We start from the raw sequence: 22,970 nt of genomic DNA on the forward strand, positions 1-22,970 counted from the left end.
AGAGACGGGATGGTGGGATTAGGGCTTGGAAGATGAGCATTGGGGGTTCCCATCCTCCGCCAACCTGCTCGTAGAGTGTGAAGAGCCTCAGGTGATCGGTGACCAAGCGCAGGTAGAGAGGCTGGGCTGACCCCCGCTTCACCAGCAGCAGCCGCATCTGATGAGACTCAGGAGACTCAACATGGGCAACAGAGAGCCTGCCCGCAGCCAGCCCTCCGCCCCCTGCCCTCCAGTCCAGCACAGAGCCCACTGCACAGTAGCCCCTCCCCTGAGAACCCCCAGCAGTGGAAAGATCCAAGGATGGCATCACCTTCCCTATGCTGCTCTGCTCAGCCAAGCCCTTTTCTGGGGAACCCCCTGTCTCCCCGACTCAATAACCACAGCTTCACTCCTCCCCTCGCCACCGATGGGCCTGGAGAGGCCATTCACCAGGGAAAAGGCTGGGGAATGAGTTATCTTATTAACAACTTCCCCTGGCACAGGGACCCTGGGAAAATGAAGAAGCAGCTGGTCTGTGTGGGGCAGCTGGCTGCCTCTGCACCCTGGTCCTCACAGCTCCCAGCTTCACCCCACACACCCACCAGTCCTGGCCTCGGTCCAACCTGGTTGTTAAAAGGCGACTCGTCCAGCCGCTTCGCGTACAGAGCCAGCTCCTCTCTCACCAGCCGGGCCCGCGCAGAGGGATCCAGAGGCCCCAGGGCCACCACATGGGCCCCTTGGCTCTGCTCCAGGGTCTCCCCCAGGCTCGAGTCACTAGACACACTCAGCACCAGGTGCACCGACTGTGAAATGTGGGCAAAGGGTGTGGAGGCAGAAGGGAAAGAGAACAGGGTTGGAGAGGCCCTTTCCTCCCAGGTGCATCCACCCCCCACCCCTCACCCCTCACCCCTCCTCCTTCTCATACTCACCCGGGGGAGGGTCTTTGGGATCCAGTCTGAGATGGGCCGCCCATGCTGGTCCACCACCCTGTCAGCCCCATCGATGATCAGCACCAGGCTCTGGCCAGTCGGCAGGGACTGCGCAGACTTGGGCAGCAGCCTCTGCTGCAGCTCCCACACCAGGCCCCTGAATGCGTAGGGGAAGGACCAGGGTCAGCCGAGAGGGAGAATCAGGGGCGGCCGCATGTGGCATCCAGAAGCACGGTTCATGGGGAAGATACACACCGGTAGGTCCTGGCGAGGGCACTCGGCTCTTGCAGTTGCCTATGCAGATAGGCACAGAGGCGTCTGAGCAGGGTGAGGGCCAGACCCTGGTCAGGGCGAGCTCCTGAGAAGTGGAAGAAGACTAAGGGGGCCGCCTTGGCCCCATCAGCGACCTGCAAGGCTGACACCAGGGATGCCTGTGTGAGAAGGGAACAGAAAACACGGTCACATTTTACACTCACAGGCTCCCACCTTCCCAGCCCTCCCCAGCCCACACGGCCCGCCCTTCCTCCTGCCCAGGCCTGAGACTCCGTACCAGGAAAGTGGTCTTGCCCTGTCCCGGCTGCCCGGTCACCAGGCTCAGCCTCCCTCGGGGCAGCAGCAGCTGCTGCACTGTGTCCTGGAGAAGGCGAGGTCGGGCGGAACTCGGTGGGCACTGCAGCTGCTGGAAGCTGGCCTGGACCACGTCATCATCTGGGATGGATGCCGGCTGCTCCGGCTGGGCCCCGGGCTGAGGGCACAAGGGGCAGTGACTAGGTTTCCATGCCCTCAGGACCCCAGGCCGAAGACTCACAGCGCCCCCACAAAGTCACTCCCCACCCAGGAGAAGCTGGACCAGTGTTTTTCAACCTTTTTTGGGCAAAGGCACACTTGTTTCATGAAAAAAATCACGAGGCACACCACCATTAGAAAATGTTAAAAAATTTAACTCTGTGCCTACATTGACTATATATAAAGTAATTCTCTTGAATAGGAATCAAATAAACACAAAGAAAGTATTTTATAATTACTTTATTATGAAATATTAAGTAAACAAAATAGTGAAAAATTATAAAATTCTTCTTTTGTCTGCACCTACGGCACACCAGGCAACATCACGCGGCACACTAGTGTGCCGCGGAACAGCGGTTGAAAAACGCTGAGCTAGACCACCCGGCCCCCTCTCCCCTCCCCTGGCCGCCCGTGCTCCTACTGACCTGTAGGTAAAGCTTCTGGATCACGCTCCATACATCCTGCAGAACCAGCTGCCCGAACTCCTCCAGCCCCCCAACATAGGGCAGGCCGGCTGCCACACCCCCCCACTCACAGGGGTATCTGTGGGCAAAGCAAGCACAGGCAGCGTTAGAGACCTGGCTCCCCTCACCGCACCTCTCTGTGCAGGGATTCTCCAACTCCCCCAGCTCACCTGTGACAGGTAACCCCTTTCTGTTTACTCAGGTAGCTCTTCAGTTCTGAGATCCGATGTACAGCCTCTTTGGACTCAGGAGTAAAGTCAGGTTTCCAGGGATCTGGCACAGAGCTGACCACAAAGAAACCCCAAGAGTGGACTCAGGCCCCAGCCTCTCTCCACACCGCTCCCCCGCAACCCCTCCCCGCATCAGACCTGGCTGTGTTTCCCTGAAACTCAAGGGGAGCTCTCCCTACTTCAGCTCTGAGGCTGATCTGGTGCGGCAAAGGCAGCCCTCCAAGCCATTTCCCTCTACCAGCTCCCCTTCCTCTGTCAGTACTCTGACCATGGGGGAAAAAGACGTAGCCACTGAGCCTGTCTGGCCTTCTGTGGAGAGACCGAGGCCTGGAGGCCAGACAAGGCACCTGAGGAAGCTGGAATCCCGGAAGTAGATAAGTGCTTGGGCGGAGGGCTGCAGGCGGAGGCCACGATCCAGGAACTGCATCACCTCCATCTCTGTCACAGAGCGACCTGAAGGGTACTGCTGGGCCTGGGGGAGAGGGCAGAGAACAGGCGGGCCCAGTTCAATATCACACAGACCCTCCCCTGCCATCTGCCCAGACCCCAGAGCTCCTTCCTCTCAGGAATGTTCCTCCCGCCTCCCTCCAGCCAGTAAAATATAACTAACAGCTAATACTTACTGAATGCCCATCACATATTGAGTATTTTTTTTTATAGACTAGCTAATTCCCATAGAACCCTGCAATGTGGATGCCACTGTTTTTCTTCAGTACACGGGGAAATTGAGGCCAGATTAGAATAAGCTACTTCCCACATATAAGGGTTGAAGGGAGATCAGCACCCAGATCCATCTGATGGCAAAACCTAAACAGACCTACCCTCTTCTTTTTGCGTCCCACACACAACCCAGAGGTACTTCTCAAAGGAGCTACCTCCTCTAGGTCTTGGCAGCTCACAGACCCTTCTGCCTGTGCCCCACTTCCAGCCTGTGCACAGTCCCAGGGTTCTTGACAAGCCGTGGCTTCTCCCCACCCCTGTCCCAACCTTTGCTTCCTCCCCAGACCCTGCTCCGACCTTGTCTGCCTTACCCAGCGGAAGTGAGGATGGTCAGGAAGGTTGTAGGTGGAGGGAACGTAGCCATAGCGGGAGCCCAGAATTCCCACAAACAGCTGCGAATTCTCCACCTCCCCGAGGCACACTTCCAGTTGTCTGCAGGCACACATATCAGGGAACTCAGGCACAAATGTGGAGACGGGGCCCTGACTCACAACTGAGCAGTGGCAGAAGGCAGGCTGCTCATTAGCAACCAAGGAGCCATCCACTGCTCTCCTCCCTCGGGCATCCTTACAGCCCCAAGCCTGCCCACCACATGGCCCCCACCCGCCCCTCTTCTCGGTGGTCCCCACACCTGTTCCTATGGGTCTCCTCCTCAGTGACGCCCCAGCGCAGGTCGATGGCGTGAAGCCTAATGCGGTGGGGGGCCGCTCGGGCCTGCAATGCTGGTAGCACAGACCTCAGCAGCAGGTCCCGCTCCCCGTGCATGTCCCGGAAAGTAGAGGAAATGAAAATCCGGATGCTGTGCCATCTGGGGGTAAGCAGAGGGCATGTAAGCAGAGGGCTGGGCTTGATCTGGGGATCAGCCCCACAACCCAATTCCCCAGACACAGCTGATCACCCTTTGGCACAGAGTATGAGTCAGGTACAACAGACAGTTGGGGGGGAATGGGGTGTCCAGCAGGCCTCCGGAAAATAAGCTGCTTGTAGACCCAGATGCAGAGCCCAGGAAATTAAACCCCACTTGCCACTTTTCAAGCACCCCTCTTCTGTCAAATAATAATTATTATGCATTTACTATCTGCCCCGGGAAAGCTCAGGACAACACTTGCAATAAGCACAATCTCTATCTCCAGTTTACTGATCAAGAAGCTAAAGCTTACAAATTGAAGCAACTAGCCCAAGATTCAAGCTATTCTTTGGCAAAGTCAGGATGAGAAAGCCAGAGCCCCTGCTCCTAAGCCCTCTGCCTGAGCCCTGTCTGCATGCCGCCTGCCTCCCAGTCTGAGCCCCTTTCTCGACTAGAGAAAGGGACATGCTCACAGTCTGAGGATTCCCTGTGTTAGGGAAACCCTTGGCTGGGAAAGCAGAGGCACACCTCCGTGAACAGAGCAAGAGCATCTCAATAGCAAGAATTCCAGTCACCTGAGATTCTTCAGGTTTTGAAGGCAGCCCCTCCTCCCAATTCACAAAAGCATGAAACATAGACTGACCGAGGCTGGGAAATAGGAGCCAGGGGGCTTGGAGTATTCTCTTCCAGTGGCCGGATAGCTAGGGCTCCTGTCTTTCCTGGGGGAGGGGGAATCTTGAATATTTTGTCCATTTGGCCCACATGTTCTAGAAGACGGGAGGCCCCACGCTCTGCAATGAACCTGAAACAAACAGTGACCAAAAAAAAATGAGAGCAGAATACCAGTCGCAATCAGCAAGGTCTTCCTAAGGGGGCAAGGGACAAAGACATGGCTGGGCTAGGGCCCCCAGTTAACCGGAGCTCCTGAAGAAGAGGACCATAAGCAGTGAATTTAGGCTTAAAATAAATGAGGGTGTGGATCCATAGGAATGAAGGAAAAGAGAAAAACCTAGTTCTGGCCCCGTCATGCATAATTTTCCTAGGCTTTCTGTAGGGCCAGGGGAAACTGGGCTGGGCGAAGGTACAAAGAAGAAGGCCATCCCAGTCTGGGCTTGGTCAGCTCTATCAGCCTGAAAAGCTCCCTGAAGAAGGAGGAACTGCACGAGGCTTCCTAACAGGAGCTGGGGCGATGGATGGCATCCAAAGAAAAAGGCAGGGGAGAAGACATGTAAATAAGGAGGTTAAGCATGGGGGGGGGGGGGGGAGAGAAAGTAAAAGATTTCTGTAAATTTGGCATAAATAAATAACTTCAGCATTCATTGGCTTTCCTCTGGATCAAAAATGGAACAAAGAGAAGTGATGTGACCAACTCTCGAGTTGTTCACTTAAAAGCAAACAGTATAATCACCTATGTCCCCTTTTCCTACTAAATGTAATACAAAAACAATGGCTGGAGCTGGAGCAGTCTGCTGTACCATGAGGTGGTGGCAGAGTATTTGATAATGATGGAGCAATAAGACAGAAAGTGTTGCTGCTATGCTTAGACAGCTCTAAAAGAGGAATTCATTATCATCCTTGAAAAAAAAAAAAACAAGTAAATAGAGTGGAGACCGCAGATCTCTCTGAAAAATGCTCTAACAAACTCCCAACCCCTTTAGGGCCCAGCCTGTACTCACTTCAGTATCCCGTCAGTACAGCCTGAGAGTGTCACGTCATTGGGATTCAAATCTTGAAATCTGGCAAAGGAAGAAGAAGCCACTACCTATCAGAAACAGTATCAGGAACATAATCACTACCTCTTCCCCCCCTCCCCCCCCAACATCCTGCCTCCGCACTTTCAATGGGGTAATGTGCTAGGCTGGAGCTAGGGTGGCCCCTCACAAACGGGTATGAGCTAGGTGAATACTTCAGAGAAGTTTCTTGCACCTGACGTCAACGGACACAAGAGGAAGAACTGGGGAGGGTCTGGTGAGTGGGAGGGTCCACACTGTGACGGTAGAGATTAAATATGGATCACTGTCTTCTGACCCTCGGCGATGAGAAGGAGCACCGTTACCTGTCATACGTCCTTAGGTCACACGTCCTTAGGAGAACACCAACAAAGAGGCACTTGGGATTCACATGCTGCCAGAAAAGCTGTTTGGCCTTGTTTATCAGATTCGCATTCATAGCTTGGCCAAAGACGATGACCCTGTCCACCTGTAAGATAAAAGGGGAGGGGCTGAGACCAGAACAAAGGAACAGAAGACAGGCCAAAGAAGTAAGGACATCAAGAGATCTCTGAGCAGCAGGAGAATGCTGAGCACAAAAGAAAACTGCTTCTCCTGAGAGCACTGAGGACCAGGCAGCCATTACACCCGGACTTGGAGGGGCATCAAAGCGGAAGTTGGGTTAGGGGCAGTGGTGTGGGTAGCTGCTCAGTCAGGTTCCCAAGAGCTGGTTACCAAATATTTAGAAATTATGTGAGCCAGTTGTGAAACATGGCCGTTATTAAATATTCAACTGTATGAACTACACTTTAGTAAATTATATTAAAAACAAAGGTAATAAATAGGAGCATATCACTTCCTAATTATTTTATTACATCTTACCATTATGTAGTATTTTTTTTAATATATTTTATTGATTTTGTACATTGAGGGAGGGAGAGAGAGATAGAGAGAAACATCGATGAGAGAGAGTCATCGATCAGCTGCCTCTTGCACACCCCCTACTGGGGATATGCCCACAACCAAGGTATATGCCCTTGACCAGAATCGAACCTGGGACCCTTCAGTCCCCAAGCCGAAGCTCTATCCATTGAGCCAAACCGGTTTCGGCCCATTATGTAGTCTTGATCTTACCTACATGTACTTTATCTGTATTGTGGAGGATTACACAATAGTGTGATACTTACCATCTCTTCCCAACTCTGAGTTCACTGATACCTTGAAATCAGCCACGGAAGGAGAATTTACACCATGGAAGTTAGCACATGCTATAACCAAGGTGTATTTTCCCAGAGTACTGGTTGCTATATATTACCAGCATACCACTGGTGAGGAAGTTGCAGCCAGCAGGGAGCCGATCTGGGCACTGCACTTAGTTTGAAAGGTAGCTTTGAGGAGTGAGATACATCAGTTGTGGAGGAAAATGCGGGGGAGGGAAAGGTTTCTCAGAGACTGGGCAGTACTCACAGGAACCCTCTGTGCAGCCAGAGACAGCAGGTGTTTCCCCAAAGTATGCAGGGAACATTCATTGTCTCCATCTAACTCCTGAAGGAAAAAGGCCCATGTTATGTGGTTGCCTGATCAGTAAGCAACACACACCACAGTCTGCTTGGGAAATCTTCCGTACTGCATTTACTAGCACAAGCCTTTCTCAGCTTTGCAGACTCTTCCCAGGCCTGTGACCATTCACGTATTTTTGCAGGGCAGGGGTGGGTGGCTGACCTGGACTTGAGCCTGGAGTGCGAGGGCAGTCTTCAGGATGCCATCTTCTGCCTTAATCACCGCAGGCTTCAGAGCACCTCTTCCGCACAGCAAGAGGTCCGAGTGCTCCGCCCGCGCCATCATCATGCCCATCAACAGCAACACGTAGTTCAAGGGGGGCTGATGGGACAGGCATCGGGGTGAAATAAGGCCCCCCTACTTTTAAAAACTACTCTTGTCTATTCGGCCCTGAAGGCCAAACACCTCCGCTGCTTGGGGAAAGAGACAAATCCCCAGGTTAGGAGGACCTTCCGAGGCCCACAGGAACAGCTGCCCGGGAAGAAAGTGTAGAGAGGCCAGGACCCCTGCCCAGAATCAGTATTCGGATGTAGGCAGGTAAAGTGAATATTTTGGTGGCAGAGATTTAGAAAAGATTATGTACCAGCTAGTTGTGCAATGTGAGAATTATAATCCACAACCTGGCTTGAGATCACACTCTAGGAATTGTCCCCAGGGACCAACGTCGGACACTGGGAAGCAAATGCAAGTCATTTCTTTCAGTTGCTTGCTTGCTTATGCGTGTTTGCTTGTGAGAACCAGGTCTGCATCCAGGATACCTCTCGGGAGCCCCAGCATCCTAACAAACCTCCTATTTAAAATTTTTTTTTACCCCTTCTAGGTTGCTCTTGGGACAGATCTTGTCTGCATCCGCATCTGTGAGGTAGACCAGAAGGGTGCGGCCTGGCAGCGGCGGCAGGCTGTGCTTCACGGAGAGGTGCACAGCCGTCTCCAGGGCCTCTCGATATCGAGCCAGCATCTCACTGTCGTATTTCCACTCTCTGCAGACAGGAAAGGCACAGACACAAGGACTCAGGAGCTTCTCTGTTTGTCACTTTAAGGCAGATGGGAAGATGAGAACTGGCCACTTAAGTGTTGAGTTTCCCACTCACCTCGCCCCCCTCCGTCCCCCTCTCCCCCCCACCTTCCAGAGCCAGCCTCCACTGCCAGGAGAGGAGACAAGGACAGAGCTTCCCTTTGCTTAAATTCTGCAGGACTCTCCTAATCCCTTCTCATGGCAGGAGAGAAGTCACCAGCAGGCCCACTCTCTGAATTCACTTGCCACGCTTAACACATCAATCCATACTTGCTTCATGAGGCAAGATTTAACTGCTACATTTTTAAAAAATTGTGTTTTACTACTTTCTTACTCTGCAAACTGGCAGTTAAAGAGGAAAGAACTGAGCATTCATTCCACCTTTCCAATACAATTGCTATTATAGGGTAACTAAATACCTTTAGTTGATGAGGCAAGTTCTTTTTAGAATTCTGTAGAGGGCTCGCTGGGAAGGCGAATGGACATTTCTTTAAATTGTCAGCTGAGCCTGAGGCACTGGAAGAGTCGTGTCCCTGGTTATTACACGTCCCCCCCTCCCCCACAAAGGTGGGGGGAGGGGAGGAATTATTCAGTTCTGACTTAACCTTTGTCCAGGTGTCAGCAGGGGCAGGTCTAGATATGTAAATCCAGTAATGCTAGGGTCTACTTAAGAATGCAAATAAGCTGCTTTGATCCTATAAAATAAACCTGCTGCGTGACTCAGGGTGCTCACTGCCTCTCCATCAGAGGGAATGGCAGCCCACCTAGCTCCCAGCTTTATAAATCTATCTCTGCATCTTACTCTCTTTCTTTCTTTAATTTCTGAATCCCCAGCTCCTCCACTCAGCAACCGGACTGTTTCCTTTTCCGTGATGGACGCAGAAAAGAGAGAAACACCCCCTCACAGAATTCCAACTGATAAATATGAGGAATGACAGAAAACCTCCATCTGCAACTGCTAATGAAACAATTCGTTCAGGCAAAGATAATCAATGGATGAACCATTAACTTTATAGTGGAGAGATCAGGCTGTCATCACCTAAGAGCACTAATCAATCTTAGCATCTTAGCATCACTGTGACTAAGACCACCAGACTTTTTGTGCCTCCAGATCCTTAACCTATTAGGAAGCAAAAAAAAGACTGATAGTCTTTTTTTCACTTTTTAAAAAAATATATGTTTTTTATTGATTTCAGAGAGATAGAAAGGGAGAGGGAGAGAGAGAAAGAAACATTGATGTGAGAGGGAAACATTGATGTGAAAGAGAAACATTGATCAATTGCCTCCTGCATACCCCCTACTGGGGATTGAGCCTTTAACCAGGAATTGAACCAGGGACCTCTTGGTGCATGGGATAACCCTCAACCAACTGAGCCACACTGGCCAGGACTTTTCCTTTTTTTAAAGTCTAATGGTCTTATTATAGTGTACAAAGAATCATATATGAAATAGTCTTATAAGAAAAAAAGTTAAATCTGAATTATTCAAGCCTTTGGAGTTAATGGCCAGGATGCATGCAATAGAGGAACAAGTTAAATGACATCACGAGGAAGTACAAGAATCTAGAATGTGGGAAATTCTGTGCGGCCCCTGAACCTGGTTTCTACAGCAAGTCATGACAGGAAAACAATTAAAAGAGATTTAAGAGACTTAATAACCAAATGTAATATGTATGTCTTGTTTGGATCCTGATTTGAACAAAGCTTTGAAATATTTTTGAGACAAGTGAAATTTTTTTAATATGTATTAGATAATAAATGATAATACCAAGAATTTTTTTTTTAGTTTTCTTAAGTATATTAATGACATTCTGATTATATAAGAAAATGTCTGCTTTAAGAGATGCAGGAGAAGTACAGAGGGGTGAAATAAAATGCATCATATTATTTATCATTTGTTTTTAAAATCCTCTTCAAAAATGGGAAAAAAGAAAAAGAAGAGAGGAGTCAGGAAAGGAAGTGTGGTAAAATGTAATCACTGAATATGACTAACAGTTCTATAGAATCCATTATACTATTCTCATTACTTGTGTAAATGTTTAAGTTTTTTCATAATAATTTTAAATCTATAGAAGTCAGTAGTTTCTACCAGCATTATTCAATTAAAAATTATAGTTAATTAAATTAAAATATTTTTATTTCAGCATTCAATTAATACAAAAACTATGAATGAGATATTTTACATCCTTTTTTCATACTGTCCTCAAAACCCAGCACATCTCAGTTCCGACAAGCCACATTTCATTTCAAGTGCTCAAAAGCCACATGTGGCTAGTGGCTACCTTAATGGCCAGCAAAGGTATACTGTTTGAACTGTGTGCTAGGCTTGATTCTTAATGAATCGTGTTCAACCACTGGTCACTGATTCAGGATATTCCTGGCCACCAAGTTCTACCAAAAAGTCAGATGATCCCAGCCTTTTCCTTTAATGAAAATGAATGAAGATACTGTTGAAGTGTCTGAAAGAACAGGGTGCTGGGACTTAGGACAGATTTCATGTCTGCATTTGAGCCTGCTTGATGATAAACATATATGTGTCAAAAGAGAAAGAAAAGTGAAATGGTCAGGAAATACAGATAGAGAGAGAAAGCAAAAGTAAAACAGATGCCACAGAGAAGAAAAAGAAAGAAACCTGCACCAGAGCAGAAGCAGAAAAGACCCTAGCACTCACAGGAGAAAGGGAGATGCTACACAGACTCACGGAATCCATAGAACCAATGAAACAATCACAAGAATAGGTTTTGTTTCATGATATCTGCATAAGACAAGGTTAAAGATATGTTTTGCTGTGCAAGAGACGATTGGAATCAGACAAGTCTAAGCCATTGGGATGACTGACAAGCATGTCTTTAGTTTAGAGAATAAAAGTTGGGGTTGCCAGATGACTCTCAAGCCTTGTTAGGGTACCTTTTGTTGCCCATCCTTTGCTTCCACATAACACACACACACACACACACACCTACCTGCTCCTGTGTACTCTTAGCTGCTCCCGCTTGAGTTGCTCATAAAACACGGGCACCCTCAGTACTGCCCGAAGTTCTCGACGTTTTAGGTTTTGAAGTTGCGTTTTACCGTACCGTCTCTGGACATTTTTAGAGTGTCTAATCATTATCCGTCTCATCAGTTGTGTGTTGGAAGGAAATGGCAATTCTGTGTGGCAACAGGTAAGTACCTGAGTCAGGCAGTTTCTATCCTCTCCTTGTTTTCCCATCAGTTTTGTCCTGCATCCCAACCCTTGAGGCTGACAATCAACTGACCTCTGCCCACCCGACCCTGAGACTGTAAGGCAGGAGGCTGAAAAACACTAGTGCTGCTGCTTCATCTATTCTCAGACATGAGAGACAAACAGGAGTCAGAAGAAGAGATAATACCTTTATTTTTTAGCTGAGCCTCAAGGTCATTGATGGAATCATGGGCATTAAGAAATCTGAACGGAAACTGCCGACTGTGGATCACGGACTTCTGTAAAGCAAGGGAAGAGTCTGAGTGTGGGAGGCATTAGGGGCCTCAGGGACCAGGAACTTGAGATAACTGCTCTAGATTTGTGGGAAGGTGAGGAAGGGCAAGATGAATATTAGAGACGAGATACAGAGAAAGGGGGAGAAGATTAAAGAAAAATGAAAATCTATGTGAGAATATGAGAAGAGGTAAAGAAGAAAAGACAGGAAGTAACAGAAGGAGTTCTGTGTTTCATATCAGACTCCTTCTGAAATCAGTTAAATCACAGAAGTGCTTCCTCCTGGTAGATCAGAAAATAAAAAGGAAAGTTCTTTTTTATTGATTGGAGAGAGAGAGAAAGTAAGAGAAAAGCATCGATTTGCTTTTCCACTTATTTATGGATTCATTGATTGCTTCTTGTATGTGCCCTGACCAGAGATTGAACCCTCAACCCTGGCATATCAGGACAATGCTCTAATCCAACTGAGCTACCCAGCCAGAGCAAAAGGAAAGTTCTTATACTCTTATTTCTCAAAGGGTTGATGAACCCCCACACCTGTCTCCCCCATCCTATCTGTATCCCCTTACCTGCCCACATGGAAATAGCTTGGCGGCCATGACCTTCCCCAGCCACTAAGAACAGCCCAGTTCCCCAAACTGCAACAGCATCTCCACACCCACCTCCCGCCTCCGTGCCCCTCACAAATACCGCTTGCTGGAGTCTCTGCAGTACAAGCTCGTGGTGGTGGGCGCTGATCCCAACCCGCAGCAGGTTGCACAGATTCCGAAGCATGGCCATGAAGGGAAGCTTCCCGTTGCCTGCAGAAGGTCAGAAGGTCGGGCAGGGGTGAGAAAAGGAAACAAAGGATACGACGTGAGAGAGGTCAGAAAGCAGAACAAGAAGCTCAGAGGATGTAGAAAATTCAGGATGGAGGGAGTGAGGTATTAACATTTGACCTATCCTACCCATAATGATTTAAAGGTCCCCAAAGAAAAAACAAACACGGTTGGAGCAAAATTTATGCAACACTGTTTATGGGACAGCTGTTTCAATAAACAACTTATGCTATCACTTTATCTATTGGCTCCAGCCCTGAGACTGGGGTTAACTAGCAAAATATATTCTCTAACCAAAAATAGTGATTTCCCTAATGAACAAAATAAACTGATGAACAAAAAAGATCCAAAGACACAGAAGCATGGAACAGACTGATGAACCTCAGAGGGAAGGCGGGGTGGGTTTGTGGGGAGAGATTAGCCAAAGAATTTATATGTATGTATGCATAACCAATGGACACAGACAGTAGTGTGGTGAAGGCCTGGGGGTGAAGTTCAGGGTGGAGGGGGTCAATGGGTAAAAAGGAGAACATCTGTAATAATTTCAACAATAAAGATTAAAAAATTTTTTTTAAAGAGTAATGATTTGCAAACTGTTTAGATGGCTAAAAGAGAAATTTCCTGATGTAAGTTTGTTTATTAATAAATTATATTCATGTAGTACAACCATTAATTAATATTTCAAGGCACAGTATACACTTAAGATAAGGTTCATCATCATAATATTGAATGCAAACCCCTATTTCAAATAGTCTTCTTGATCCTTTTAAGTTTTCTGGGAAACTGGTACACTCTGATTAAGCAGATAGAATTTCACCTCTGTCACTTACTATTTTACCTGGGTGCCCCCACTTTAGAGACCAGGTCTGTCAGCCCCAAACCCACATCCCATGCTCTAGTCTGCATTTCTCGGCAGCTTTTATCAGGCGAAGAGAAAGAGGAGGGTGAGTACGCAGTATAAGTGATGTGTGATAGCTGATGAACTATTGTATCCTTTGTAAAGTCATGTTTTCTCAACTGTTGCTATGTATGAAGGGTCTTCTAGATATAAGAACTTAAGTCAACATCATATTTATGACTCTAGAAAATAAACTGAGTATTTATCCTATAAATTGGGAAATTTTCTGCTTCATTCCAAAGAAATTATTCATAAGTTAATGAACCAATCAAAGAGGGGTATGTATATCTAATTACATTTTATCTTTTCTTATATATATTTTTTTATTCTCTACAGAAAGAAAAGGAGAAGGATAGAGAGTCAGAAACATCGATGGGAGAGAAACATCGATCAGCTGCCTCCCGAACACCCCCCACCGGGGATGTGCCCGCAACCAAGGTACATGCCTCTGAACAGAATCAAACCTGGGACCTCTCAGTCCACAGACTGACACTCTATCCAATGAGCCAAACCAGTTAGGGTATACATTTTATCTTATATTTTATATTTATGTTTATATATTTTAATATTTTCTTTTATTTACTTTCATACCTATATTAAAAATAATTAATTTGCTATATTTAAAGTACATTAATTTATTAATATATGTATGAAATTTTTATAAATACAGGGTAGGGAAAAAGTAGGTTTACAATTTTTCATATGGAAAATAATACAATAATTAATAAATAATAACATAAGAATAAACTTTTTCATACTTACAGCTATAAACCTACTTTTTCCCACTCTGTATATATACATATTCTGCTATATCCCAAAATTTGTTTTGTAATATGTAATTTTTTAGAAAAAGTCTGGAGTCCAATGGGTTACTATGGGCATTTGTCTCAACCAAGAATAATGACACAATTTGGGTTTTCAGGGGCAGAGAAAGGAAGTGCAGATGATGCATACAAGAGTCATCTAATATACTGGCTGCCATCCAGGCTGCTTTATTCTACTCCACCCAAAGTTGAATCAATACTGGGGAAGAGGTTGCCAGGCAAGTGTGTGCGTTTGTGTGGAACATGTGATTGTGACAACCACAAAGTGAGTGGAGTGCTAGAGGCTGAGCAATTCCGGCTTCCCTGAGTATAATCTATAACCAGCAGCCCACAGAGAAATAAGGGAAAAGCCAGCATGGGCTTCCAAGGTTCTACCATGTGAAGTCTACAAAGCTCAAGCAGATAAAAGGTCTAATTAGATATTTCTCAACAGAAAGAAGTTGACTTTAAATTATCAAAGATGAAAGAGGAAATAAAATAAATTATCAAAGGTGAAAGAGGAAATAAAAGAAAACAACATGGAATAGAAAGAACCTTCTATAGTCAAAAATTTTAAAACAGAAAGAGAAGATTGAGAGTAATTTGGCCCTCCCTGATTTGAAGTTTTTTTTACTCAATATGGGCAAATTGAGTTAAAAATTCCATGTTCTAAATAAAAATTCCATGTTCTAAATATAAATTCTTGTGGATATTCTACTATGCCATGTGACAGAAAGTTCTATCTCATTTGAATGAATTACACAGATACTGATACAAGTGAAATCAGGGAGAAGGTACCACTTTTGTCATGTGTTGATGAAGACCTAACCACATCTGGAATAATGATCTATCTACACTTGCAATGTTACTCAAAGCAGGCACCCCTGTCCACTTGGGTGTGGTCAATGGCAGACCTTAGAAGTCCAATAATTTTTAGTGTCACAACTACCAAGCAATAGAGTAACTGCATCATGTCATGGAAATCCTCTGGTCTAAAATGGAAAGGCATGAATCGGAAGAGCAGAGGAGTGTGTGATGGTCAAGGTTACTATACCAATGAGTTCCTCCCAGACGGAAGCTTTGTTCCCCCGCAAGCTCAGCTCCCGCTCCCAGGTCTCAGGCTGAGATAGCTTCATCCGCTTCCCAGCTCTGCTAGAATCCCATGGCCCGGGGAGGCGACTTCGAGAAAAGACCTGCAGGTTGGAGGGGTATCTGGAACGGAGGAGGAAAACCTTGTCATTTCAAAGCCAGCTGAAAATAACCCAGGAAAGGAAAGGTGAGCCAGTCAACGCTAGTCAGTCATGTTTACAGGCCACATCGGCCCAAACTATGTTGCTGGGGTCAGAAGTACAGGGATTAGGGTCATGAGGGTAGAAGAGTCATGGGGTTTCCCAGGCGGAATGTACGTTCAGAGTGTATCTTCCCACCTGTGGCCTAGCAAGGCTTGCACGTGCTGGGCAGGCTCCTGGATGTGCAGTCGCTGTACCAACTTCTTCAGGGTGAACCTTGGGGGCTTCTTTCTCTCTGGCACTGCATTGTAAGACTTCTCAAACTGTGGAAATACCCCCAAATACCACTGGGGTCATTGAATCTATGACCATAGTCACTTTCTTCCGAAAGCAGAACCTAAGATCATCCTATACCTATGAGATCGTTTCTTTCCCCAAATCAGATTTAGGCAAAGAGTAGGAATATAAGGGGTAAAAATATCTACCAACAAGAACTCCTATCGTAAGCATCATAGAGCAATGTTTGGGGATCACCATATTTTATTTACATAAGATTGAACTATCAATGGTAAAATGGAGTGATTGGCTTGTGAACAGCAAAATGGAGGTAGGATGAACAGAGGATACCTTGTTCTCCAAGGGAGGAAAGAGAAAAGGGGCTCTTATTTAAATCACTGAGACCTGGACCAGGAGGAGGCATCAGAATAATGAAGGCTGTGAGGAGTTAAAAAAAAAACAAAAAACAAACAAACAAAAAAAAACCTGAAAGAAGTTGCTTTACAGAATCTTCTATGGTGGAAGAGCTAAGTTTGGGATGTATTAATAGGATGAAGAGAAAAGATCAGCAGACCGACTGAGAATGTGTTTTCTTATAATGCTTACGTCTTCCTAATAATCTATTCCAATGATGATGGTGGTGGTAGCTCACCTTTATTCAGGGCCAGGTGTTTTTAGAAATACTGGAAATACAATAACTGATTTAATCTTCATAAAAACCCAATGAAGTAGGTACTATTATACTCCCCATTTTATATCTGAGGAAACTGAGGCAAGAGAGGGCAAATCATTTGGCCAAAGTCAGGTAGCCAGCAGTGCTGGTGGTGGAGGGATTCACACCCAGGTCAGAATCCAGATTTTATGCTCTTAACCACTAAGTGCAATGACTTATTTGTCATTGACGCACATTTAAAAATGGTTTGGTTTGTTTTTAAAAATTCCCATGGAAGGTAAACATTTCATGTCTTTAACTCATTTATCCAGCTAGACAAGTCCCCTATAATTAAAGAAATGGAGGGGAGGGGGGGAGAGAGAAATTCTGTAATTTATTGCTTTACTTACGATCAAGAATTAGTAATCAAATTTAAAAATACTGTAATGAATCTAAACAGACATTATATTCAAGTTTTACAGAAAAAAAATAAGAAATGGGGGGAAAACCATAGCCGGTTTGGCTCAGTGGATAGAGCATCAAGCCTGTGAGCTGAGGGATTCCTAGTTTTTATTCTGGTCAAGGGCATATATCCAGGTTGTGGGTTCGATCCCAGTAGGGGGCATGCAGGAGGCAGCTGATCAATGATTCTCTCTCATCATCGATGTTTCTATCCCGTTCTCCCTCTCCCTTCCTCTCTGAAAGCAATAAAGAAATATATCTATAAAGAGCATTTTCTAGTTCTCTCAAAACCTGATCCCACAATCACAGCTGAGAATTCCCCAGGTAGGGAAATGGCCTGTGCCTACTATACCCTCTATTTGTATTTCTAAACCAAATGGAATTCAATTTCTAAGTATCAGATGAGAAGATTGTTCATCTATACTAATAAAAGTCTAGATGGCATCTAACCCTCCTGTCATCACAAATGGCCACCCCCATTTTGACACAAGATGGCTGCCACAAAATAGCCATCCCGACATCATCACCAGATGACCACCCCCCATGTCATCATAAGATCAGGGTAGGGCAGTTGGGGCCAAGCAGGCTGGCAGGGGAGGGCAGTTGGGAATAATCAGGCTGGCAGGGGAGGGTAGTTGGGGATGATCAGGCCAGCAGGGGAGCAGTTAGGTGTCAATCAGGCTGCCAGGAGAGTGGTTAGGGGGTGATCAGGCTGGCAGGCAGTAGCAGTTAGGGGCAATGAGGCAGGCAGGCAGGTAAGCAGTTTGGAGCCAGCAGTCCTGGATCAGAGGGATGTCCCACTGCCAGTTTAGGCCCTATCCTGTTGGGAGATGTCCCAGATTGGAAGGCTGGGCTGAGGGGAACCCCCCCCCCCCCCCCCCCGGTGCATGAATTTCATGCACCAGGCCTCTACTGCACATATAGAACCCCAGAACAAGGCACTCACCTTCTCCTGTTCATCTTTAAGAAGATTAAATATTGGCAAATCCTTCATTTTCTTAGAAAATGGATATTTCGTCTTCTGTAGGGACAGGAGAAGCAGTTTCAAAAAGGGAAATGGAGGTTGTCCCTGGAGAGATCCATGTCAATAGTCCCAAAGGCCCATCTCTATCTAAAAGGAAGCCAGCTAAGAAAGAGGCAGGCCCTGCCTTCTCTGACTCCTGAGCTCTACCTGGCTCCTCCGCATTTTCCAGACTATTTGTTCCTGATGGTAAGAACATGCCAGACACTTAGTGTGGGATCCCCTGGATGAGCATGTTCCTTCGTCCCTCCCTTCCCAGAGAAAAGGGACCTGGGCTGTGAATGACCAGAGCTGAGATAGGGACTGACCGGAGACCGGGGGGGTTTCTGGGGGCATCTCTTGGCCCGGTGCTTCCGAGGGTTGTACTTGGCCAGCTGGTACTCATCAAACTGGGTGAACTTGTCAGTCATAGCAGCACGCAGGCAGGCAGGCAGCGGCACCAGCTTGTCCTCCTCTCCTTCAGCCAGGCTCTGCCAGAGAGAGGAGAGACCATCAGGAGTAAGACCCAAACAATCCCTCCAAAACAAAACAAGGCCCATCACAGGGTTAAAATGAGAACAGGGAGCAAGTTCTCAGCCCAAGCTCTAAAGCAAGGGAGGGGAACCATTTTCCTGCCAAGACCATTTGGATATCTATAACATCATTCTGAGGACATACAAAATTAACAATTAAATTTAAAAATTAGCTTGCTATATTTGGTCAAACATTTAGTTAACTCATCCCTAGTGCCTCGGCAGGGCCAGACCAAATGATTTCTTAGATCTTATACGGCCCACAGGCCAGATGTTCCCTACCCCAGCTCTAAAATGACAGTTTCTGTGGTACTGGACCAGTCAACAGACTTCCATGGATCTCATTTTCTTCATTGTAAATACAAGGTCCAGAATAAGACCAATTTTTCTTAAACTGTGTTCCAGCCCTTCTCAATCATATTCTCCCTGTTGGGCAACCCAGCCTTGTAGAGGGAAGGGATCTAGTTCAGTCTTTGGGCACTACCCCTCCCCTCTGCTGTCCTGTCTGGGCACTAAGGTTGAGGGCAGCAGAGGGGAGGCCAAATTGTCCGAGAATTTTCGCCAGGGATGCAATGAGCAAATGAGAGGAACCTACATGAAGGCCAAAGTTCAGGGAAGTGAGTGCCATACCTGGTAAAACTCGGCTACCTGAATCCAATCAGAAGGCAGCTGGACAATAGCGCAGAAATATCGTCGCAGGTGAGGACGGCAGACTGGCAAGAAGGCAGCAATGGCCAAGACTTGGTTGGCTACATCCCTGATGTTCAGCTGCTGCCTGGCATACAGAGATGCCTAGGGTGCAGGTTGGGGAGAGTTAGCATCTTCTCCCAGAACTTCATGCCCTAAACTAACTTGAAAATCTAGTCTACCTGCATAAAAACTTTTCCCGATCCCTCCAGATTGTCTATGAAATATCAAGTTCAACTTCTGAGCTTTGCATCCTAAATCCTCTGTAATTTAGTCTGTTTCTGCCTTTGCAGCATGTCTTCTCCTGGGTCTATGGATCACCTTCTACATCGACCAGGCCCTTTCCCTCTTTGGAAGACTTCCCACCTTCAACATCTATCAAAGACTTACCCTGGGTTCAACATCTTTCCCCCTCCCCCCTGCCTCTTTTCTACTTCTGAAACAGTCACTTATCTACTGTGCCATTTACATTTACATATTTGGAAGTGTTTTTGCTGATCTAACAGTACCATAAGCTCCTTAAGAGCCAGATCATGCTTCATGCTGTTGGTATGCCCTCAAGAAACTCTATATGTGTACTTGCTAGCATACTCCTTCCCAATCCCATCTTCTCCACTCCTCACAGAACCCTAGGGACCAGGCCACAGACTCCCCCAGAGATCATCTTCACTTCCTAAGTGAAGCTCCCTCCACCAACAGCACAAAGCTGGTCACCATCCCCCTCACACACCATAAGCACATTCTCTAGCTCCCAGCTTCCCACTCCCATCCACTCTCTCACACCACAATACCTTAAGGATAAACTCAGGCTCCAAGGGGGCAAGTTCCCTACAGATTTCCAGGAGGGCAGTCTTGGTAGGGTTGGCGGCATCTTTCACGTTTACCTTTGATGCCACAGTGGAGCACAACAAGCTCATTAGAGCCATCTGGGAATTGAGAAAGAGAGGTAAGGAAGGAGGAAAGAGGGAATAAGGACCAATGTAAGCATCCCTCAAGCCAACTTACAAAATCATGGACAGAGAAAATGGATCCCAGATTCAGAAGATGGTTTTTCAACTGAGAGGTTGGAAAGGGGATTAGGAGGTGAGAAATAAGAGCTGGGTGATGCCCCCTGCCGCCCCTCCATCAGTGGAAGGAATCTGGTTCAGTCTTTGGGCACTACGGCTCCCACCCACCCCCCATCCTCCCCTCCACCACCAACTTCTTTCCCACACCGGAATTTTTACCTTCTTCTCCTGAAGGACCTGGTCAGTGGGCTCAGACCAAGACTCGGAGTCTCCAGGGGTGAGCTTCAAGGCCAGTTCCTCCACCTCCTCCTCCTCTCCCAAGCTTAGACTGTAAAAAGGCATTTGAGCCTCTGTCCATTTCTTCTCCCCTGGCTTTTTGTCTTCTGAAGAGGACCAATGACCCTGGGGATAGTGGCAATTATTAATCACAGTCTCTCAAACATACTTAGATTTGAAGGCAGCTCCCAGGGATAGAAAGTGTCCACCTTTATCTTCTAGCACCTCAACTCCTCTCCCTTCACACTCAGCACCAATCTGTCCTGTCTCACATAGGGATCTCTCACCATCACACTCACCATCTTTCTTGGCTAATCTTCTGAGCGTTTGCTCAGGTGCTTTGTGATCAACCTGCTTTCATCTCCTTATTGGTGTCACAGCCTAGGAACCCTCCTATGATGCTATTAAAGTATTCTGAAGTCACCCTAGCCAGTGTGGCTCCGTTGGTTGGGCGTATCCCCATGCACCAAAAGGTTGCTAGTTCGATTTCTGACCAGAGCACATGCTTGGGGTTGTGGGCTCAATCACCAGTAGGGGGGCTTACAGGAGGCAGCTGATTGATCTTTTGCTCTTACATCAATGTTTCTCTCTCTCTTCCTCTTCCTTCCTCCCTCTCTAAAAATCAATAAATTCTTTCTTTTAAAAAATGCATTTCGGAGTCAGAAGAAAAAGGGCCACATCCCTGGTCAATCCCCCAGCAACTTTGGGATCCCCCTTAATCTTTAAATCTCAGCCACCTCATTCCCTTCTAATGGCTCCATCAGGTAGGATTAAGGCTATCTGATGGGGTCATTAAGATTAAATGGGATAATGCATGTATGACTCTTGGCAAATTGAATAGCCCTAAATAAGTGTAAGATGGCAGTAGCTATAATCCTGACAGTGACCCTATGATGTAGATTTCCATTGATCTTGTTTTAAAGGTGAGGAAATTATGGTGGGTGGTGATGGGGAGAAATAGGGGGGACATTGAAATACTCTCAATAAGAAAGATCAATAAAATAAATAAATAAATGTGAGGAAATTAAAGTTTCAAAAGGCAAGAGTCTTGCCTAAGGTAGTGCTTATAATAGGCAGAGACAGTGTAGGGCTCAGATTAGTCTTTGCTTCAGTCCGAATCCCAAGGTTGTACAGAGGAATGTGTGTTTGTATACTGATTCTGACCTGTGCTCATATATACGAGTATAAGTGGACATGTGTCTGTATATGCACCTCCAGGGAACTGAGTCAGGGTATAGCACATGTGTCTCATGCCTGAATAGGCTCTCAAAAGCATTTGACTGATAATGCTACTTCAACATCATGATGGCTCTCCTCCTGAGCAGAGGCTTTCTGAGGACAGGGTCTGTTTTTGCTCTACTGTCCAGAATGTCTAAACTAGATATGTAATGAGAGTAAGGATGCTGATGAAGCCAGCCCTGGGGTAAAGGGCACCTCAGGAAGAGGCTTCAAGGAGAGATGCTGTGGCACGAAAGCTAGGGGCTGGAGCATCCAGCAGACATGGCTGCAGTCAAGAGGAGCACCTAGAGCTATTACCAAAGCTGTTTCCTGAGCTCCCCATGTGGCAGAGATGGATTTCAGGGCTCTGGGGCAGGTCGGAGGGCCTGGTCCCTCAGAGAAACACTGAGTCCTCCAGGTTTGCACCAGCTGAGATGTGTGGACACACTGGGGAAAGGAGCTGGCAGACATAGTGCTCTTTAGAACAGAGTGTGTAGCCAGGCACCGATTCTCCAAGGAGAGAATGTCTGAGTGGGCAGATACATGTCCGTGTGGCTTCTCCATGATCTTCACATCAGGAAGTGTGGCCAGGCAACGATTTTCCAAGGAAAGGATATCTGGGTGGGAAGACACATGTCCATGTGGTTTCTCCATGATCTTCACATCAGGAAGTGTGGCCAGGCACTGGTTCTCCAAAGAGAGGATATCTAGACGGGTGGACATATGCCTACATGACTTCTCCAGGGGCTGCAAGTCAGGGAGCATGGCTAGGCATCGGTTCTCCAAGGAGAGGATGTCTGGGTGGGCAGACATGTGCCCATAAAGTTTCTCCATGGCTGGAGCCCAACCAGTATATCCTAGATGGAGAGAAAGATGTGATGAGCACTTGGCTGCACAGGGAGTGTTTCTTTCCTATAGCACTCCTGGTAATGCCTGTGACTAAAGGCAAAGAACAACCGATACAGGACTGGGTTTATTATAAGGACTAGAGGCTCAGTGCACGAAATCTGTACATAGGGGAAGAGAGGGTGTCCCTCAGCCCAACCTGCACCTCTCCAATCTGGGACCCCTTGGGGGATGTCCAACTGCTGGTTTAGGCCCGATCCCTGTAGGATCCCTATGGGATCCCTCTCACAATCTGGGACTGCTGGCTCTGAACTGCTTGCCTGCCTGCCTGCCAGCCTGATCACCCCCTAACTATTCCCCTGCCAACCTGATTGATGCCTAACAGCTCCCATCCTGGCCCGATTGACCCTAACTGCCCACCCCTAACTGCCCACCCCTGTTAGCCTCCCCTGCTGGCCCAGTCACCCCTAACTGCCCTCCCTTGCCAGCCTAGTCACCCCTAACTGCCCTCCCCTGCCAGCCCGATTGCCCCAACTGTCCACCCCTGCAAGCCTGGTTGCTCCCAACTGC

General features: G+C 47.0%; 1 protein-coding gene across 1 annotated transcript in view; it reads right to left on the bottom strand.

Moving 5' to 3' along the window:
* The window catches only part of TEP1 (telomerase associated protein 1), a 43,003-nt gene that overhangs the window by 15,930 nt on the left and 4,103 nt on the right, over window positions 1-22,970 (bottom strand). The window contains exons 2-28 of the mRNA XM_084861717.1: window positions 21,873-22,411; window positions 20,280-20,462; window positions 19,845-19,979; window positions 18,997-19,158; window positions 18,163-18,324; window positions 17,780-17,854; window positions 15,642-15,766; window positions 15,269-15,426; window positions 12,386-12,495; window positions 11,610-11,700; window positions 11,202-11,388; window positions 8,036-8,204; window positions 7,387-7,545; window positions 7,132-7,209; window positions 6,012-6,154; window positions 5,632-5,691; window positions 4,599-4,757; window positions 3,740-3,916; window positions 3,420-3,540; window positions 2,736-2,860; window positions 2,329-2,442; window positions 2,120-2,237; window positions 1,459-1,653; window positions 1,164-1,339; window positions 909-1,065; window positions 603-782; window positions 65-157 (exon numbers count right to left, since the gene is read on the bottom strand). Of these exons, the coding sequence (XP_084717843.1) occupies window positions 65-157; window positions 603-782; window positions 909-1,065; window positions 1,164-1,339; window positions 1,459-1,653; window positions 2,120-2,237; window positions 2,329-2,442; window positions 2,736-2,860; window positions 3,420-3,540; window positions 3,740-3,916; window positions 4,599-4,757; window positions 5,632-5,691; window positions 6,012-6,154; window positions 7,132-7,209; window positions 7,387-7,545; window positions 8,036-8,204; window positions 11,202-11,388; window positions 11,610-11,700; window positions 12,386-12,495; window positions 15,269-15,426; window positions 15,642-15,766; window positions 17,780-17,854; window positions 18,163-18,324; window positions 18,997-19,158; window positions 19,845-19,979; window positions 20,280-20,462; window positions 21,873-22,388 (4,128 nt within the window). The 5' untranslated portion in view covers window positions 22,389-22,411. The remainder of the gene's footprint in view (window positions 1-64; window positions 158-602; window positions 783-908; window positions 1,066-1,163; window positions 1,340-1,458; window positions 1,654-2,119; window positions 2,238-2,328; window positions 2,443-2,735; window positions 2,861-3,419; window positions 3,541-3,739; window positions 3,917-4,598; window positions 4,758-5,631; window positions 5,692-6,011; window positions 6,155-7,131; window positions 7,210-7,386; window positions 7,546-8,035; window positions 8,205-11,201; window positions 11,389-11,609; window positions 11,701-12,385; window positions 12,496-15,268; window positions 15,427-15,641; window positions 15,767-17,779; window positions 17,855-18,162; window positions 18,325-18,996; window positions 19,159-19,844; window positions 19,980-20,279; window positions 20,463-21,872; window positions 22,412-22,970) is intronic.

Source organism: Pipistrellus hanaki, assembly GCF_964339955.1.
Source record: "Pipistrellus hanaki genome assembly, chromosome: 1".
Taxonomy (NCBI): Eukaryota; Metazoa; Chordata; class Mammalia; order Chiroptera; family Vespertilionidae; genus Pipistrellus; species Pipistrellus hanaki.